Raw genomic sequence first — 19,638 nt, forward strand, 5'->3', positions numbered from 1 at the left:
GGAATAACTCCACTTGTGGACACTCTTATTCCAAAATAAGGGTGCCTTGTTTCCGTTGATCTTATCCAGTTAAGCTACAGAGGAACACTGTGGAATAAGAGTGCCCACACATGGAGTTATTCCTGAATCCTAAGAAAAGAATAGCACTGAGGATGTAAATGGGAGATAAAGAATGACAAAGGCCAACAAACCACATAAGAGAACAACTGAACTAGGGAAAAATGAGAACAGACAGAGATAGAGACACAGACTGTGAAATCCACCTGAAAAATAAGGCTATGTCTACACTACGAAATTAGGTCGATATTAATAGAAGTCGATTTTTAGAAATCGATTTTATACAGTAGATTGCGTATGTCCATGCTAAGCGCATTAAGTCGGAGTGCGTCCTTACTACCATGGCTAGCATCGACTTACGGAGCGGTGCACTGTGGGTAGCTATACCACAGTTCCCGCAGTCTCCGCTGCCCACTGGAATTCTGGGTTAAGCTCCCAATGCCTTATGTGGCAAAAACATTGTCTCGGGTGGTTTTGGGGACATGTTGTCAGTCACCCCTCCCTCCATGAAAGCAATGACAGACAATTGTTTTACACCTTTTTTCTGTGCAGACGCCATACTGCTGTCAGCAGACGGTAAAGAAGGACTGCTAACCGTCGTCATCCAACGCTTCCGCTGCAACTCTGCTCTGCTGCTATTGTCTCATTAGCAAATTTCTCCATGTTGTCTGTCATGAGCTCCCAAGTACATGTGTTCTTCTTCGGGAAATGTGCGTGGTGCTAACCGTCGTCCTCCACTGCATCGGCTGCAACTCTGCTCTCCTAAATCCACCTCGCAGGTCCTCTCGTTGTTCTCTATAAATATCTATTCTCGTGGCATCCGTCGTCAGCCACCACTTCTGCTGCAACTCTGCTCTCCTGCAGATGCCATACCATGGCAAGCATGGAGACCACTCAGATCACTGCAGCAGTTATGAGCATTGTAAACACCTTGCGCATTATCCTGCAGTATGTGCAGAACCTGCAAAAGCAGGCGAGGAGATGACGGCAGCGCGGTGACGAGAGCGAGGAGGACATGGACACAGATTCTCTCAAAGTACGGGCCCCGGCAATTTGGGCATCCTGGTGGCAATGGGGCAGGCTCATGCCGTGGAATGCTGATTCTGGGCCCAGGAAACAAGCACAGACTAATGGGACCATATAGTTTTGCAGCTCTGGGATGATTCCCAGGGGCTGCAAAACTTTCGCATGCGTAAGGGCACTTTCATGGAACTTTGATTTGCTTTCCCCTGCCCTGAAGCACAAGAATACCGAGCTGAGAGCAGCCCTCGCAGTTCACAAGCGAGTGGCGATAGTACTCTGGAAGCTTGCAACGCCAGACAGCTACTGGTCAGTCAGGAATCAATTTGGAGTGGGCAAATCTACTGTGGGGGCTGCTGTGATGCAAGTAGCCAACGCAATCATTGAGCTGCTGCTATCAAGGGTAGTGACTCTGGGAAACGTGCGGGTCATAGTGGATGGCTTCACTGCAATGGGATTCCTGAACTGTGGTGGGGCGATAGAATGCATATCCCTATCTTGGGACCGGACCACCTTGGTAGCCAGTACATAAAGCTGCAAGCCCTGGTGGATCACAAGGGACGTTTCACTGACATCAACGTGGGATGGCCAGGAAAAGTACATGACGCTCGCGTCTTCAGGAACTCTGGTCTGTTTCAACAGCTGCAGGAAGGGACTTTATTCCCAGACCAGAAAATAACTGTTGGGGATGTTGAAATGCCTATAGTTATCCTTGGGGACCCAGCCTAATCCTTAATACCATGGCTCATGAAGCCATACACAGGCACCCTGGACAGTAGTAAGGAGCTGTTCAACTATAGGCTGAGCAAGTACAGAATGGTGGTAGAATGTGCATTTGGATGTTTAAAAGCTTGCTGGTGCAGTTTACTGACTCGGTTAGACCTCAGCGAAACCAATATTCCCATTGTTATTGCTGCTTGCTGTGTTCTCCACAATATTTGAGAGAGCAAGGGGGAGACATTTATGGCGGGGTGAGAGGTTGAGGCAAATCGCCTGGCTGCTGATTACACGCAGCCAGACACCAGAGTGATTAGAAGAGCACAGCGGGGTGCCCTGGGCATCAGAGAAGCTTTGAAAACCAGTTTCATGACTGGCCAGGCTATGGTGTGACAGTTGTGTGTGTTTCTCCTTGATAAAAACCTGCCCCCTTGGTTGACTCTACTTCCCTGTAAGCCAACCGCCCTCCCCCCTTCAATCACCGCTTGCAGAGGCACTAAAGTCATTGTTGTTTCAAAATCATGCATTCTTTACTAATTCATCACACAAATAGGGGGATAACTGCCAAGGTAGCCTGGGAGGGATGGGGGAGGAGGGAAGCACTGGGTGGGGTGGTGGATGAGGGGAGGAGGAAAGGACAAGGCCACACTGCACTTCAAAACTTATTGAATGCCAGCCTTCTGTTGCTTGGGCAGTCCTCTGGGCTGAAGTGGTTGGGTGCCCAGAGCCCCCCTCACCGCGTTCTTGGGTGTCTGGGTGAGGAGGCTATGGAACCTGGGGAGGAGGGTGGCCGGTTACACAGGGACTGCAGCGGCGGTCTGTGCTCCTGCTGCGTTTCCTGCAGCTCCACCAGATGCCGGACCATGTCAGTTTGACCCCCCAGTAGCCTCAGCATTGCATCCTGTCTCCTCTTATCACGCTGCCACCATCTCTTCTCTTGGTCCCGCAACCTCTCATCTTGCTCATCCCTCCTGTCCTGGCATTCATTTTCTGCTTTCCTGGACTCTGCCATTGTTTGCCTCCATGCATTCTGCTGAGCTCTTTCAGTGTGGGAGGACTGCATGAGCTCAGAGAACATTTCATCGCGAGTGCGTTTTTTTCGCCTTCTTATCTGTGCTAGTCTCTGGGACAGAGATGATAGAGGGAGCTTTGAAACATTTGCAGCTGCGGGAGGAAAAAAAGGGACAATAGTATTTAAAAAGACTTTTTACAGAACAATGGGTAGACTCTTTCACGGTGAACCAAGCTGTTAACATTATATAACACAAAGAAAAGGAGTACTTGTGGCACCCTAGAGACTAACAAATTTATTTGAGCATAAGCTTTCAAGTCTGATGAAGTGAGCTGTAGCTCATGAAAGCTTATGCTCTAATAAATTTGTTAGTCTCTAAGGTGCCACAAGTACTCCTTTTCTTTTTGCGAATACAGACTAATATGCTGCTACTCTGAAACATTACACAGCACAAGTGCTTTCAGTACAAGGTCGCATTTTGCCTCTTATTTTGAGGGCCTGGTGTGAGAGATCACATACACAGGGCTGGGCAACAGAATTCGGCTTGTAGGCAGCCATGGTAAGCCACAGTCTTTCGGCTTCTTCAACCTTCATAACGTGTGGGAATGGTTTCAAACAGCAGCGGCCTCCTTTCCCATACCAAGCACCCATTGGGTTGGCCATTTAAAAAGAGAGGCTGTGGTTTTCAGGTTAACATGCAGCACAAAGCACAACTAACCTCTGCCCCCCATCCAAATCTCTGGGATGGTCGCTTCACCCCTCCTCCCACCACATGGCTGGTATCAGGGTAGATCCCTGCCAGCCAAACGTGAACAGCTCAGCATGAACGGGTCCCCCCCTCCACTGCGTGGTTAAAAGCGGGGATGATTTCTTTTCAGCCACAGGCAAACAGCCCAGCAGGAACGGCCACCTCTGAATGTCCCCTTAATAATGTTCCTGGGGGATTTCCACTCCATCCCCAGACACGTTAACAGACCTTTCCAGTAGCTGTGCTGGCCGCGAATGCATCCCAAATCTTCAGGGCAAATTAATCATTAAACACGCTTGCCTTTAAACCATGTATCATATTTACAAAAGTACACTCACCAGAGGTGCCTTCTCCAGCTTCATGGTCCGGAGGAGCCTGCATTGGGAGGGTATTGGCTCCAGGATGATAAACAGTTCCTGGCTGTCAGGGAGAATGGTTTCTCTGCTTGCCTGTTGTGCGCTATCCTCCTCGTCCCCAAAATCCTCATCCCTGTTGCGTGAGACTCCCCCCTTGCAGGTGTCCACGGACAGGGGTGGGGTATGGACACCCCCTAGAATTGCACGCAGCTCATCAGAGAAGCGGCATGTCTGGGGCTCTGACCCGGAGCGGCTGTTCGCCTCTTTGGTTTTTTGATAGGCTTGCCTGAGCTCCTTAATTTTCACACGGCACTGCTGTGCATCCCTGTTATAGTCTCTGTCCATCATGCCCTTGGAGATTTTTTCAAATATATTGCCATTTCGTCTTTTGGAATGGAGTTCTGATGGCACGGATTCCTCTCCCCATACAGAGATCAGATCCAGTACCTCCCGTTCGGTCCATGCTGGAGCTCTTTTGCGATTCTGGGACTGCATGGTCACCTCTGCTGATGAGCTCGCCACACTGGCCAAACAGGAAATGAAATTCAAAAGTTCCTGGTGCTTTTCCTGTGTACCTGGCTAGTGCATCTGAGTTGAAAGTGCTGTCCAGAGTGGTCACAGTGGAGCACTCTGGGATAGCTCCCAGAGGCCAATACCGTCGAATTGCGTCCACACCACCCCAAATTCGTCCCAGCAATGTTGATTTCAGTGCTAATCCCCTCGTCGGGAAGAAGTACAGAAATCTATTTTAAGAGCCCTTTAAGTCGACAAAAATGGCTTCGTCGTATGGACGGGTGCAGGGTTAAATCGATCTAACGCTGCTAAATTCAACCTAAACTCATAGTGTAGACCAGGGCTAAGTGTGTTCTAATGGTATGTCTACACTGCAATTAGACACCTGCCACTGGCCTGTGCCGGCTGACTTGGGCTCACAGGTCTTGGGCTGCAGGGCTGTCTAACTGCAGTGTAGACGTCCAGGCTTGGGCTCCAGCTCGTGCTCTAGGAGCCCAAGCTGCAAGGTGGGAGGGTCCCAGAACTCGGGTGAGCCCAGAAATCTACACTGCAATTAAACAGTCCCACAGCCTGAGTCCCATGAGCCCGAGTCAGCTGGCACAGGCCAGCCAAGAGTTTTTAATTGCAGTGTAGCCATACCCTTAGTCCTTGCTCTGGGAGCATGAAGAGTTTGAATTGTGACCTGACCTTCTTTTACTTAAATATAAAAATATTTTCCTTCTGCATTTGTCTCTGAAGCAGTAAAATAACACCAGTATTTTTGTGAAGGATTTGGTAACTTTCTGGGCACTCTGTAAAGCCCATTCCTCCCCTACCCCCCTTCGTTAAGGCTGTTGAGGGAAGCTGTGGGTTGAGGTGGATATATTTATGTGCTGTCCTTTTTCCAAGTTTACGTTATATTTTTTAATTTATAGAATAGGCACACAGAACACTGGACGGACGCCTACAGATGTATTTAAATATTCTGAATTTTTAAAAAAAGAGAGATACATTGATATCAGCTAAGAGACCCATTGCAAATGACTACATTTTGCAAGTTAGCGTATAAGCAAAAAACAATAAAAAAACCCAAGAACGCAGATGACAAAATATACATTCTTTGTACAGGCTTTCACATCATTTAAAATTCAATCGTTGTACAGTGTTTTTACCTAATGAGAGCAGTGATCTTTCTAAATCCACCCTCCTTCCTAACAGCCCATCCTGCCAGTTTCATCAGAATGCTCCAATACAAACAAAGGCTAGGCAAAAAAGGCAGAAGAAACAAACAAAGAAAGTGAAAGGGCTGCTGCTCTGGCCTGTAATACAGAAAGGGAATAATTTTTCAAAGAAGCAGGAAGGAAGAAGAAAAAAAGACCCAAAAACATTTAGGAACTGAATGTCTTTTTGCATTGGTAAAGGGATATATAGCCCATCTCCTCTAGGAGAAGCATTTTTTCAGGAACCTGTTCAGTGGCCCATGCGAAGCTTTCATGTTCTTACGGACAAAGGACCACATTAGAAATAAAAACTATCAAAATTGACTTCTTTGTAGGTACTCTAAAGAGAGGTCAAGGACCAAACTAGCATGGAGACTGAGGCTATGTCTACACTGCGCTTTCATCAGTAAAACTTTTGTCGGTCAAGGCTGTGAAAAAAACATCCCCAACCAACAAAAGTTTTACCCACAAAAAGCAGCTGTGTGGACAGTGCTTAGTCGGTGGGAGACGCTCTCATTGGGGGTGGTTTTCTTTTGTTGGCAGGAGAGAGCTCAGAAAGAGCAGCTATACTGCGTACCTTACAACAGCACTGCTATAGCAGCACAGCTGTGCCACTGGAAGGTGCACAGTATAACCTGAATTACCTTCTCACATTTAGAAGTTCTCCCTGTAATTCAGGACTTGGTGGGGCACAACGAGGTATATCACTCCCCTTTTACATCTACACTGTATTCTTCTTTCAGCAGCATGTAGAGTAGGTATTTGTTAGCCGCCCTAGCATGGGTTTAAGTAGCAGTGTAGAACAGCTTAGGCAAGTGGAGTACAGACACTCCTGAAGGCTGTGGGTATGTACCCAAGTACATATCCTACACAGCTCTTTGCGTGCCCAAGCCATGCCTTCTTGTCTACACTGCTGTTTTTAACTGTGTAGTATCCTGCTACCGCCCAGCTGCTGGAGCTTTTCCACATCACAGGAAAAGACTTCAGCAGTGAGCAAAAGCTCTGGCAGCTCCCGGCTGCTAGATCCCTTCCACACGGCAGGTAAAGACTGGCAGTGGGGGAGGTTCTGACCGCTCTGCTGCAGGGAAAGGCTCCGGCAGTGAGGATCAGCCTTTCCCACCAGCCCCCTTCCATCAGAGCCTTTCCTCATGGCAATGAAAGTATCTGGCAGCCGTGAGTTGCTGAAACCTTTCCCTGCTGCCTCCCCACTGCCAGAGCTTTTCACTGACACGTGTAGCTACACATACCATACACGCTGCTGAAACTGGTGTGCAATGTAGACGTAGCCTGAGGCTTACTTTTTACCTGCCCTTCAAAATAGTTTTATTTCAGTGTTTACCACTGAAAATTGACATTAAATGTTGATCGTAAGAGAATTGGTATTGAAAGCTTTGGCTAGATTAATCTAATGTAATATCAAGACTCCTTTTTTGTTGCATAGCTCATTTTGAATTTCTAGCAAGCCCATCACACATCGGGATCTGTGGATAATTGAGGGCTATGTGGTGAGAAAGCAGTTCAGTCTCCTTGCTACTTCAATCTTTGACCTTCTTGCTCATGCCCTAGAAGCAGGCCTTCAAAAATAATGGACACACACCAGCAGGGCACTGTGGGGATTCTTACATTGCCTCTACCTATGTTGAACTTGCAAAATGAATAAGTGTTAGACTTTAGTTTTAAGCACTGTCAATAAGTTTGGCCAATATGATCTATTTTTTTAATGTGCTTACGAAGTTTATTTAATCATTTGTGTGTGTTTTTCTCTTAATGGTAAGTGTTTAAAATATTCAGTAAAGAAAAAGGCTTTAGTTTCAGGCTTCTAAAATATAATTACACTATAGACAACACTTAAAACAAAAATAATAACTCACAGATACCTAAATTGTTTATACCTTTCACAATAATTTAACTTGGTTGAATATATATTTTTATATTTATGCTTATTTTAACATATGTATTATTTATCTAGCATTTGTACAATCTATAATACAAAACTGTATTTGCAAACCGATGAGTCTAGACTGTGACCTACAGCTACATTGAGTTGCTATAATATGGTGTCAGTCTTTATATGAGAAAAAAATGTATAGATTAAAAATCTTTATAGATTATTTGTTGTTTTCAAACCTACTGCATATGCCAACAGCGAAGTGCTAAACCTCCATTTTGGTGGGTTCCAATATTCATTGTCACTGTATGTAATCTGAATAATTGAACAGTTGCTATATAAACATGGAATGCATTAAATATGAGACTCTTGCAGGGAGAAGGGATGTAGACAGAGCAAGCTGTATTTTAAACCATTTAACAAGGGTGCGGTGAACCCTAAACTCTTCAGTATAGGAAAACCCACTTTCAGAATCCAGGGAAAATCCATCCTATTACAGCAGGGGGAAGAGGAGAGGAAAAGGGGGATTTCAAGTTTAAGTGGCCAAATATTAGCATAGCAATAAGAGATTCCATGTTGATGTTATGCTTACTCTAACACTGTATTTTGCCTTTATATACAACAGTAATGTGGAGCTACACATATACCTAAGATAGACAGATAATATAATTAATAATAATAATAATCCAAAACAGAGATTGACCACTTGGAAAAGTTTATGATTTGTATTTCTTTAAGTTGACAAAGTTAACTTGAGTTATACAATATATGAGCAAACCTTACCCTATAAAATCTTTTGTAAATAATTTTTCTACTTCTAATTTTTTTCTCCCAGCTTTTTTAAAAAAAGGGGCTGAATTCTCTTGGACAAGTTTCTGCACAGAAGGAGCACTGTACTTCTGAAAATAGTGATTTACAAGGAAAAGGCGACCCTGAACAACAGGAGAGGAATAATAAGATGCTATAATCAAAAATAAATGAGGAAACAAAGCTGCAAGTATAGCGAAGAGGTTTGGTGCGATCATAACACGGGAGCTTCCCCATGATGGTTTAGGATGAGGTCACCAGAAGCTCTCAATATCCCAGCATTTGTAAGCTCGCAATTCAGGGGCTACACCTACAAGACACAGTATTGTTCTTGACACCGCATCCCTCATTAGTCCATGCCGTTAACAAATGGGGCCACGCCTTCCACTGGGCTGCTTTTAATGTTGCCGTTTCGCAGTTTAATGCATGGGGAGAATGTTACTCCTTTGTACAGATTGCGAAACACGTTCGCTATACTGGGCTTCCCTAGGAATCGCCAAAGGAAAACATGAACTCTTGAACCCTAGCTGCAGATTTAACACAGACCTTTGGAGAAAGGGGAAGCCAGCAACTTTCCCTGCACAGGTTTGCCTCCCCCACTGACTGTTCAGAACCTGGTACAAACTCCAGCCCTGGGACCGCAGATTAGAGGAAAGGCGCCTCCTGCCAGCCTACATCCACCCCCCGGGGCCCACTGCTGCTGGGGGAGAGAAAGAAAAGCTGCCCTGGCCATTGCGAACGTGCGTGTGCCGGGCCGCTGGGACGCCAGCCCGGATTCCAGCTCTCCCCGGCCCGCGCCGCGCCCGGACGCCGCTGTCCGCCCCCGCCAGCAGCGCGCCGTGGCCCAGTTACTGCCCCGCGGCCTTGCTCCTTACCGCCGGGCCCCAGCTGCGCCCCAGAGTCCGGCTCCGTGCCCCGCGGCTCCCTCCCGCAGCCCCGGCTCCCTGGAGGGCCCAGCCCCAGGGGACGCCCCTCAGGCCCTCCCCACCCGCCAGAAGTTCTTCTCCGCCCCGCTTGGCTCACACCGCGCGGAGAAGGGGGCCCCCAGAGAGGGCGCCGGTGACCCCCATGCGGGGAAGGCCCCGTCTGAGTCCCCGGCTTTTCCTGGCGCAGCCCCCCGGCGGACTCTCCTTACCTGGGCTTGAGGCTGCCCGTGCCTCGCTCGTAGGCCCAGGCGGCGGCTGGCTGCGCGGCGGCGGCGGTGGCGGCTGGAGCCAGCGGGTCGGCGAAGCTGGGAGTCGGCGGGTAGTTCCTGTCCATCATCGGGGCAGCGAGCGGGGCGCGGGGGCTGCGCTCGGGCCCTGCGTGCGGGGCGGCGGCAACGGGGACCGAGCAGGGCGGGTGGGAACGGCCCCCCTTCCCTCATGCGGGCCGGGCAGCGCCGCGTCTCCCCCTCCGTCCCCCCCGCCGCTCCGGGCCAGGCCGCCGAGTGCCTCTTCCCCGCCCCGCTCAGCTCCGGGCGGCGGCCGGCGGGCGGCTCAGGGGAGCTGCACGCGGAGGAGGCGGTGGCAGGGGCTGCAAGCCACCCAGGCGGAGACCCATGTCGGGCTGCTCCTTCCCAGGATGCACCTCCCCCTCCGCAGCTCACTGGGGCTGATGGGCTTCGGCTCCCGCGGGCAGGGGGCAAGGGAGGCCGGGGGGTGGAGATTGCCTAGCGGGGGGGGGGGGATGGCTCGGGGCAAGGGGTGTCTGTAAACTAGCCTCGGAGAAAGGGGGTGGCTTTAATCCCGGTTGAAAGGGGGCCGCGGCCTATCTGTTGGGGTGAGTCGAAAATATGGTGGGGAGATGTAATCCGGATGGGGGGGGGGCGGGAGGGGGTTTGTAAACAGCCCCAGAGAGGATCTCTAATCCGGACCCTGAATGCAAGGGAGGCCGGGGGGTGGAGATTGCCTAGCGGGGGGGAGGGGGGGGAATGGCTCGGGGCAAGGGGTGTCTGTAATCTAGCCTCGGAGAAAGGGGGTGGCTTTAATCCCGGTTGAAAGGGGGCCGCGGCCTATCTATTGGGGTGAGTCGAAAATATGGTGGGGAGATGTAATCCGGATGGGGGGGGGCGGGAGGGTGTTTGTAAACAGCCCCAGAGAGGATCTTTAATCCGGACCCTGAATGCGAGGGCGAGTATTTAATCCGGAGTCCCTTTGTGAGGGAGAGGAGTGCTTAATCCCGGGGATTCCCGAGTCTCAGGGAGACTCGTGTGCGGGGGTGGGTGTCCCAGTCGGGGGAAGACTGAGCTTCATTAAGGGCTGAAATGTAATTTTCCTTCTCAGTCCGGAGCTGTGGCAGGTAAAGTGCCTGCGTCTTGCCACGCCCACCCCGTGCCCTCTGGCAAGCTTGCTGTGGACACCCGTGTTACACAGGAGGAGGCATGTTCTCCTTTGCCGTTCGCACTGGGGGGCGCCTGCGCCTTCTCCAGTCCCAGCGGATCGTTTGCCTACAGCTTGTCAAATCGGGGAGTGAGGTAGTTGTTATTCTGCCCCATATGCGGGCAGTGATTGCTGTCCTGGAGAAGGAGGGATGATTCCCCCAACTCCCTACTTGCATTCCTTCCTGAAGCCTCCATATGTGGTGGCCCCCCACCTTGACAAATTCTCCCTACGGGGAAATGTGGTGATTTGTAGTTTATCCTCTTCCAACCAGATGAGAGATGTCTCGCTCCGAAGTTTACATTCAAAAGCAGGTGCCAAGCAGCAAGGATTTGTTGCAATGAGAGGACTCCGAAATTCCTTTCCTCCACCCAGCTATCACCACCACTGAAGACTTCCCCTAATTTTCATTCCTAGGTAGGGAGATTACCTTTTAGGGATTAATTTAAAAGCAGTTATACACAGTTTTCTCCCATTGGTGAGCAAAAGCTTTATTGTGAGTGTATTGCTGCTGATATATTTACAATCTCACTTAGGCTTTGTGAAATTTCCCTCAGTCCCTACTATCCCAGTTTGAGAACAGCTCTGTTGCCGACTGTTCTGTTTCCTGGGAGTTGTTTGTGTTGTTCCTTCAACAGCAGGAATAATAAAAAGAACCAGTTCCTCACCTACCAGTAGATAGCATAGATATAAAATATTCAGAGAAGCAGGGGAGCCATTGAAACAAAATCAAACACCTTGACCTATTTTGTACTACATTGGCTTTAAAGGTGTAGACAACTTCTAAACCTTTTGCCATAATAATCAAAATACGTTAACTTAAGTACAGTGAGATAATAGTTATTCTTGATTTTCACATTTTCTCTTCTGTTCTTTTATCATAATATTTATTCCATTAAAATATCATCCCTTTCCTCTCATGATAAAATTAATATATTTTTGCCCCAGAGGCCCCTATCCTGTTCTCTCACCCACAAGTATTTTTTGTCACCACATCATGTTATTATCTCTTAATAAACATAAAATGCCATTACTTTGCATGGAGTTTTATGGAGATTAAATAAAAACATGGTTCCTGCTACAAAGATTGTAAAATCTAGGATACCTGAACTAGTGGAGAACCTTACTGGGAGTTCCGTGCGGCTGCAGAGATCCACCCGTGGATGTCATTGTAGGACTGGGGCCTACAAGCCTAGAACAGGAATATAGACAGAGAAAGGTGGCTAGTGAAAGGAGAGATGAGGGAATCAACTGTGTATATTAAGGCAAAAGAAGAGGGGTTCTCAGGAGAGATTTGATGGTGCAATTTGAGGATGGATGGTGAACTGATAGAGTGGTATTTCACATGTAGGGAATAGCATGTAAAAAGCAAGAGAAGGAGGAGAGGACAAAAAACAAGGTGAGAAGAGTGCAGGCCGTGAAATGAGGAGTAGAGACTTGACAAGTTGGTGGTGCAGAGCCTTAAAAGTGAAGATGAGGAATTTAAACTTTAGAGGAAATGAATTTGAGGGAGTTGAATGGTCAAAACAGCAGCAATAGATTATTTAATCTTTTTATTGGGCGGGGGTTAAGAGAGAGTCAAGGCTTTGTTTATAATAGTCCAGACAGGATAGAACTATGGCTTGAACCAGTTTTGACAGTGGAGAGAAACATAAAGGTGCAGATTTTATAAATGTTTTAAAGGCAGAAGCAACAAGATTGGGCAAGTCTGTATATGAGCAGATAAAGGAAGGGAGGAGTGAAAGATTAACCAAGTCTGTGAGTGTGAGTGACCAATTCGAAAACAAAACCAGTAGAGTGGTGAGTATTAATGAAGAACGGGAAAAGGCTAGAGAGTTAGGATCATAGGCTAGGAGTTCAGTTTTTGCCATGTTTCGTTTAAGGAAGCAGCAAGTCACCCATGAAGAGACAGGAAGAAATGAGGCCCTGGATGTAAGGGTAGAGGTAGATGTGAGAGTTATCAATACAGAGGTCATAAGAAACCATGAGAGTGCATAACGTCAGGCAGGGGCAAGAGTAGAGAGGAAAAGAGAGGGGACCAAAGACAGTGAGTTTTTCTTGTCCTTCCATATGACAGCACCTGTACTACTGGAGCTGCCCTGAAAGAGAGTGTGTCAGATAGGGTTACCCCCTGGAGAAGATATGGGTTTCTATTTACATATGAATTAAATGTGATGACAAAAAGTAACTGTCAGTTTTATGCTAATGCCTAAATAAATATACAGTTGAGGCTATTGAAAGTAGCATTTCCAGCAGGAAAGGATTTACATATTGTCTTGATTTCCCTGCAGGATCTCAAGTAATCTCCATTACAATATTACAATTACAATACATTGTTTCCTTCAAAACTGTGTGGGGGCGAGGTGAATTGCAGACGCCTATACCACACACAATGCCTTGCCAACCTTCAGTGTTTGATGTTAAGAACCTATGCTAATGCAGGGCTCCCACACAAGTTTTATTGCCAGAAATATAGATCAGCAACATACATAAATGACAGCACTACCAGTGAATTATGGAGGTCATCTCAAATAAATGACAATAGAAACTATAGTATCCTACCACACTGTAAAAAGAAAAGGAGTACTTGTGGCACCTTAGAGACTAACCAATTTATTTGAGCATGAGCTTTCGTGAGCTACAGCTCACTTCATCGGAAAGCTCATGCTCAAATAAATTGGTTAGTCTGTAAGGTGCCACAAGTACTCCTTTTCTTTTTGCGAATACAGACTAACATGGCTGTTACTCTGAAACCTACCACACTGTATATTTTGTTTATACTATATTGATTAGAAAACAGGTATTAAAGAGAAAATGTACATATTAGTATTATGGTGTGTGACTCTCCGTGTAAAGTCATGCTAAATAAGAGGTAAATAAGACCATGTGACTTTACAGTGAGGAAAAACAGTCCAACATACATACTAGTGTATTAATTAAATATCAGGCTGCTACAAACACAACATTTCCCAAATATTGCTGAGATAGGTCAGGTATCTTTTATAAGGGAAGCTGAGTGACATCTGCTGATTTGTTTCATTTCTTTGAAGTCATTGCAGCTGAGACTGATGAATGAACAGGGTGTAACTTGCATCGCTGAGGTCCACAAGTGCGGAATAAAGTCAGTTTATCTAATGGTTTGCATTTTATGCACACAGTATAAATCCACTTGCTCTAATGGCAAGCCCTAAGACCTTTGTAGCTTTTTGGCACACTGGCTTGGGTTACTTGCCTCTGTTCTATACCTGGGAAATTCATACTGAATTGTGCTTATCTCAGTGTTTTACATTTTTGTGCTTGATTATTGTTTGATATGAAGGATATCATTTTTTCAGTCTTTTAACACAAATGTGCTCAGAAAGGATCCCACTTAAAAAGAATCAGCTCTTTATAGTGCCTGATCTTGATATTTTATCTCTCAGGGCTTTACTGAAAGGTCTTTCAGTGATCTCTCTAATGATTCTTTGATTGTCCTAATCTCTATTTTATGTTCAGTACTTAAGTTTATTTAAATGTATATAGTGAAATATATATATAAAGACAAGTATGTGTTTGGATTTTAAACTAATGTATATAAATTTAAAACCCTCAACACTAGTGTGAAAGTATTTAGATTATTTTGGTTCTTGTTGTGTTAACAAGTAAAATTTTGGTTTCAAATACAGCAATTATCTTCCTTTCAAGAGCTGAGCTTCAGTTGGCTTTATATAACAGGGACCTGATTTTCAGAGATGTCGAACACTTGCAACTCAAACTGAAGACAGTAGGAGCTGCAGATGCTATTGTCTCTGAAATCAGACTCCAAGTATTTAATGTTACAAAAGATCCTTTTCTGAGATATGTGCCAATGCAATTTTTGAATCTGTGGAGATAAATTAGAAAATCTTTCTTTTATACATCAGAAAACTAGATGGAATTAAGAGATTTAACAGCTGAAATTTAAATACTGTAATACAGTACTTGTGGTTTAGCAGGCTTAACTCACGAAGCTTGGCCTGCTGAGATCTTTTTTGGTAGCTTATTGGTTGCCACTTTGTTTCTGTAGAATTTAAGATCTTATTTAAAAAAAAAAAATTACTGTTCAGAATGTCTTTTCCAGGGGGAAAACCCTGTATGGGGAAAGGAAACAGGGACTGCTGACTCTGATTTTCCTAAGAATTGTCCTACTGGGGGAAAAGACAGAATTTACTCTCCCATGGAATTGGTTGGTTTCAGTTCTCTAAACCTGCAGATTGTGGGAGCACTATTGGAGGCAACTACATCATTATGGAGGCCTTTTGTCCCTCTGCACTCTGTTGGGGCTGCCCAGGAATGCTGCCCCTAGACACTGATGGTTGTGGGTCACTGTGTAGGGGTCCACACTACCTGAGGTCTTATTATTGGCTCAGCATTGTCTTTCTCAGGGATGCCCCATCAGGTTTGAAGAGATTGTGCCACCGATACTTGCATGTATGGAATATATGAAGAAAGCTCTCTCCCCTTCCACGGCCCCATAAGGAAGATACCCTGGAAATGGGTCCCCCTGCTTTTGAAAGTGGAGCTACCTATCCCGCCCAAAGTTTCTAGCCCTTACAAATATGAACCTGTGCAGTGCTGCCTTTCTGAGTCTGCAGAGAGGGAGCTTGAAACTATAGCTCTGAATGATGGAGAGAAACAAATAAAACCAAACACTTGGAAAATGTTTTGGATATACTGAAAACAACAATATTCTGATTCTTATAGAACTATACTTCATACCTTGAATACAGTGAATGTCCAGAATTCTTTCCCAGGTAAGAACACCAATTATTCATCCTTTTTTTGCTGAACTGTATTACTACTTACCATTTTCAGAAAATTATCAGGTTATTGTATTTATTCAATAGGGTTAAAAATCATAGAAGTTACATATGGAAAGGACAGACTGGGTTTGTGGAGCACCATCCCATGGTCCTCCTCTTCAGTAAATTTATCGCATGAGTATTGACAAGAGTGGACTGTGGGATTAGGAGGGGAGAGATGGATGCATGTGCTGGTTAGGGCAAGCTGATCCAGAGTCTTCAGCTGCAGTTGGTCAAGGAAGTAGGTGGAAGGCACATACTAACTGCAATATTTATCACTATATCTGAGCATGAAGCCACAGCTTAACTTTCAACAACAGAGAAAATATTATATTCTGATTATATTCTGGAATTAGTAATACGTAACTTTGCAGCTGCTAGGGGATCAGAAGAGCTTTACAAACAAATGCAAGAATTTTAATGGTTAGCTCCTCTGGAATAACCTTTTCCACTTGTGAACAAAAACTCCAGAACTGTAGACTCTTGGCCTCATGCTGAATGGATCAAAAATATCGAGACTCATAGACTTTAAGGTCAGAAGGGACCATCATAATTATCTAGTCTGACCCACTGCACATTGCAGGCTACAGAACCTCTCCCCCGCCCCAGTCCATAATAGACCCATAACCTCTGGCTGAGTCACTGAAGTCCTCAAAACATGACTTAAAGTTACAGAAAAGCCACCATTTACACTAGTTTTAATTTCCAAGTGACCCATGCTTCAGAGGAAGGTGAAACCCACACAGAGTTTCTGCCAATCTGAGCCTGGGGAAATTCCTTCCCAAGCCTAAATGTGGTGATCAGTTAGACCTTGATCATATGGGCAAGACCCACCAGACACCTGGAAAATAATTCTTTGTAGTAACTCCAAGCCCTCCACATCTGGTGTCCCGTCATCAGCTGTTGGAGATTGGCTACGTGCCATTGTAGGCAGTCTCATCATACCATCCCCTCCATAAACTTATCAAACTCAGTTTTGAAGCCAATTAGGTTTTGTGCCCCCACTGCTCCCCTTGGAATAATTCAGAGACTTTCAAGGTGACAAAAATATTCAAATTATTTACAGACCTATGTTCAGTTGAACCTCCAAAAAGCTGAGGCCTAAACTGAGCTAGGACTGATTGTCTTATAATGTTCTGATCCAAGTATAGTGAAAGAAACTTTTTGCAGCTTTACTAATGCCCACTGATTGGCAGATATCCACTTCTATGAGGGCTGCTATTTGTGCAGGCTTCCTTTAAGTGTGTAAATGCCAGAGTATGATATCCTCGCAGAGTAGAGGCTTAGATTGAGATTAATGAAGGGACGTAGGTATTGTAATGCTGAGCATCGCAGCACCTAATTTTTGGGCGCCTAGAAAAATCACAGGAACAAAACTGCAATCCAAAAAGTCTAGGCTCCAGGCACAATGAATAGGGAGAAAGAAGTGCCTAAGAAGGTGATCCTCAAAAGCCTGCACTCTAGGTGTGGTGCCACCTAAAATAGCCAATGGGAGATGCAGATGAGGGGGTATGAGCTAAGCCCTGCTCCTCTCTTGGATTTAAGCGCCTTATCTGGGCTGCACGGAGGCGTCTACCTTTGCTTAGCGATCCATGAATAAGAACCTGACACCTGGAGTCTTTCTTCCAAGGAGCAGATTTTTGTCTTTCTGGGTATTTTGTAAAACATATGTGCACTTACACATATTTAGCTGATTAAACAAATTAGTTAGGGCCTTGCGAATCCTCCCAGGTTAGCAGTTGTGGCCCTCACAGCAAAGGGTTATGTACAGTTGCTGAAATATGTCATTTCTCCAAAAGCAGGTAGCTCATTGTTTAACAAGGAAAATATTTTGTAAAACTTATCATCTGTTATGGTTTGTATAATAGCCAAATACTAGAAATGTAACAATAAATCTCCATTTAAAAGTAAGATTTCTAGACCTTTAGGGCTTTTAAACTAGATCTGCTAGTAAGGCTTTCTATTACCAAGTTATGTTTAGTAGTCTCAGTTGTTAGTTCCCAAATGAAGTTGGGAGATATTGTTCCAAGAATTTGGGACCTTATGCTTCTATGATGCCATTTTTAAACTGTAATTGAAACAGACTGATATCCAGAAGAAAATATTTTTCCTGATCTTTTTAAACATCTTTGTTATCTATAAAATTAGGATTTGTTTTCTAGAGTTTCCAAGTTGTAGACTGCAGACAGCAGGCTGGTCTATGGTGCTGACTCCTCCTCCTTGTTTCAGCTGCTTCTACGGTAATCAAGTGGCCCCACAAAGAAAAGCCTGGAAGCCTATAAAAGTAGCTGAAAATAAGGAAAAAACTACTTTAGCTGCCTCTTCTAGGTCAAGCTGCTTTCAGGGACCAAAGTCAGCAGTAGAACTGAATCCGCTATGGGAAAAGATGTGTCCAGTGGTGCAACTGGATCCACTATTGTGCAGTAGGTGGTTCTGACCAAGCAGTAAGGAAAGAGAGAGGAAGAAAAGGGAGCAAAGTAACAGAGCATGTGCACAACTGTTGGGAAAAGAGGGAGAGGGTGGGTAGTACATAAAGACATCCTCTCTATAAAAGTGTCCACACAATGAAAATGTTTCAGAATGCCTATGCTATGTTTTCATCTAAATTTCGTGGGCCTACTTTAACTGAGATTAATAGTCAAACTCCAGTTCACTTCAGTGGGAACAGGATTGGGTCCACTGTTGATACATTATAAGAACTGCCATTCCCAGGATGGAAGTTAGTCTTATGCTGACTTTTCAGTTTTTGTCAAATTGTTCAGGCCAATTCTATTGAAGATAGTGAAGGCTACAAAACTGTATTTATAGTTTGAACTAAAATTGGATTTGTAATGAACTGGCACAGAAGTTATGAATTGCATGGAAGATGTTAATCTGAGTTCTGGCTAACTTTTCTTTTTAGGCTTTTACTCCATGACGATTAAGGGGCATTCTAAATTGTAGTAATGTCCAAGCTAGGATAGGATTTTGTTGTTAAATGTAGACAATAGTGAAGGCTTCGGTACTTACGTTACTTTCTGTGTCAAATAGACTGCAAAAAGGGCACTGTAAGGTTCCGTGTTTATTGTCTCTGTGATTCCAAATCATACCCACTCCCTTTACTATTAATATTTTTTTCCACACTGGCCCTGAACACAGTGCCTGGGATTTCAAAATTGAACTGGGTTCTTTCTGCAAGTGGAATTCTGCTACTAGTTACATTAATGCAATCTCATTTCCCACAAATTCTGCACTTGGGTTTCTAGCTCTGCACTTGGTTTTCTAGTTCTAGAATTTGTCTGTAGACTCTTTATCATATATTGATAAATTAATTTCAAATAAATGAAGATGAACCTGTTTATGCCAGTAGCAAATTTGAGTATCATAAACAGAGTATATTATTGTTTTAATTCCTTTGTTCATCATGTGCAGAGGACAGATCAGTATATTACTGTGTAATGTCTCCAACAGATCTAGGACTTTAAAAACAACAGCTGGGCAAAACCTTTTGAATAAAGCAGATTAAACTTTTCTAGTTATAAAGCCAAATTGATGCCCACATCTTCACAATCCTTCAAAAAACAAGAGCAGGGAGTGGGTTTTTTCCAGGAAGGAATTTATGGTTTTATTCAAAACCATGCAGAACACTAAGGTTTCTTATAGTTGTAACCCAAAACCAAAGAAAGTGTGTCAGATTCTGCAGGGTTTCACTTTGAGTTTTCTGGTTTGTTTGAACTTGAAACACTGATTATTAAAGGTTGTGTGGGGACCAAAATGCAAAGAATTGACAAATTACATGCAAAGTGGATTTTGCATGATTCTAGTGGATTCCGGGGTGTCTTCCTTTGCCTCAGCACCCTTGCTCCCGCTTTGCTGCTGCTCCTCCTCCTCCTCCTGCCTTGTTGAACTGGGCTCTGAAGTGTCCATGGTGGTACTTGGAGTGGAGGTGGGGTCACCCCCAAGTATCACATCCAGCTCTTTGTAGAAACGGCAGGTCACGGGGAAGCACCAGAGTGGCTGTTTGCCTCACGGACTTGGTGGTAGGCATTCCGCAGCTCCTTCACTTTAATCTTGCTGTGCAGTGCGTCTCGGTCATGGCCCCTTTCCATCATGTCCCTTAATATCTGTCCGTAGGTATCAGAATTCCTATGGCTGGAGCGCA

At 45.1% G+C, this 19,638-nt stretch overlaps 1 protein-coding gene and 1 long non-coding RNA gene across 3 annotated transcripts in view; one reads left to right on the forward strand and one right to left on the reverse strand.

The window, feature by feature from the left end:
• The window catches only part of QSER1 (glutamine and serine rich 1), an 82,703-nt gene extending 72,840 nt beyond the window's left edge, over positions 1-9,863 (reverse strand). For both annotated transcript variants that reach the window (XM_077818456.1, XM_077818457.1), the window contains exon 1: positions 9,453-9,863. In XM_077818456.1, the coding sequence (XP_077674582.1) occupies positions 9,453-9,580 (128 nt within the window). In that variant the 5' untranslated portion in view covers positions 9,581-9,863. The remainder of the gene's footprint in view (positions 1-9,452) is intronic.
• A 1,166-nt stretch (positions 9,864-11,029) lies between these two features.
• LOC144265529 (uncharacterized) lies at positions 11,030-18,250 on the forward strand. Its single transcript, XR_013346311.1, has 3 exons — positions 11,030-11,094; positions 15,400-15,449; positions 17,727-18,250. It is a non-coding gene; the product is annotated as an uncharacterized LOC144265529 (long non-coding RNA).
• Positions 18,251-19,638: the final 1,388 nt, after the last annotated feature.

This window comes from Eretmochelys imbricata, chromosome 6 (genome assembly GCF_965152235.1).
Source record: "Eretmochelys imbricata isolate rEreImb1 chromosome 6, rEreImb1.hap1, whole genome shotgun sequence".
NCBI lineage: Eukaryota > Metazoa > Chordata > Testudines > Cheloniidae > Eretmochelys > Eretmochelys imbricata.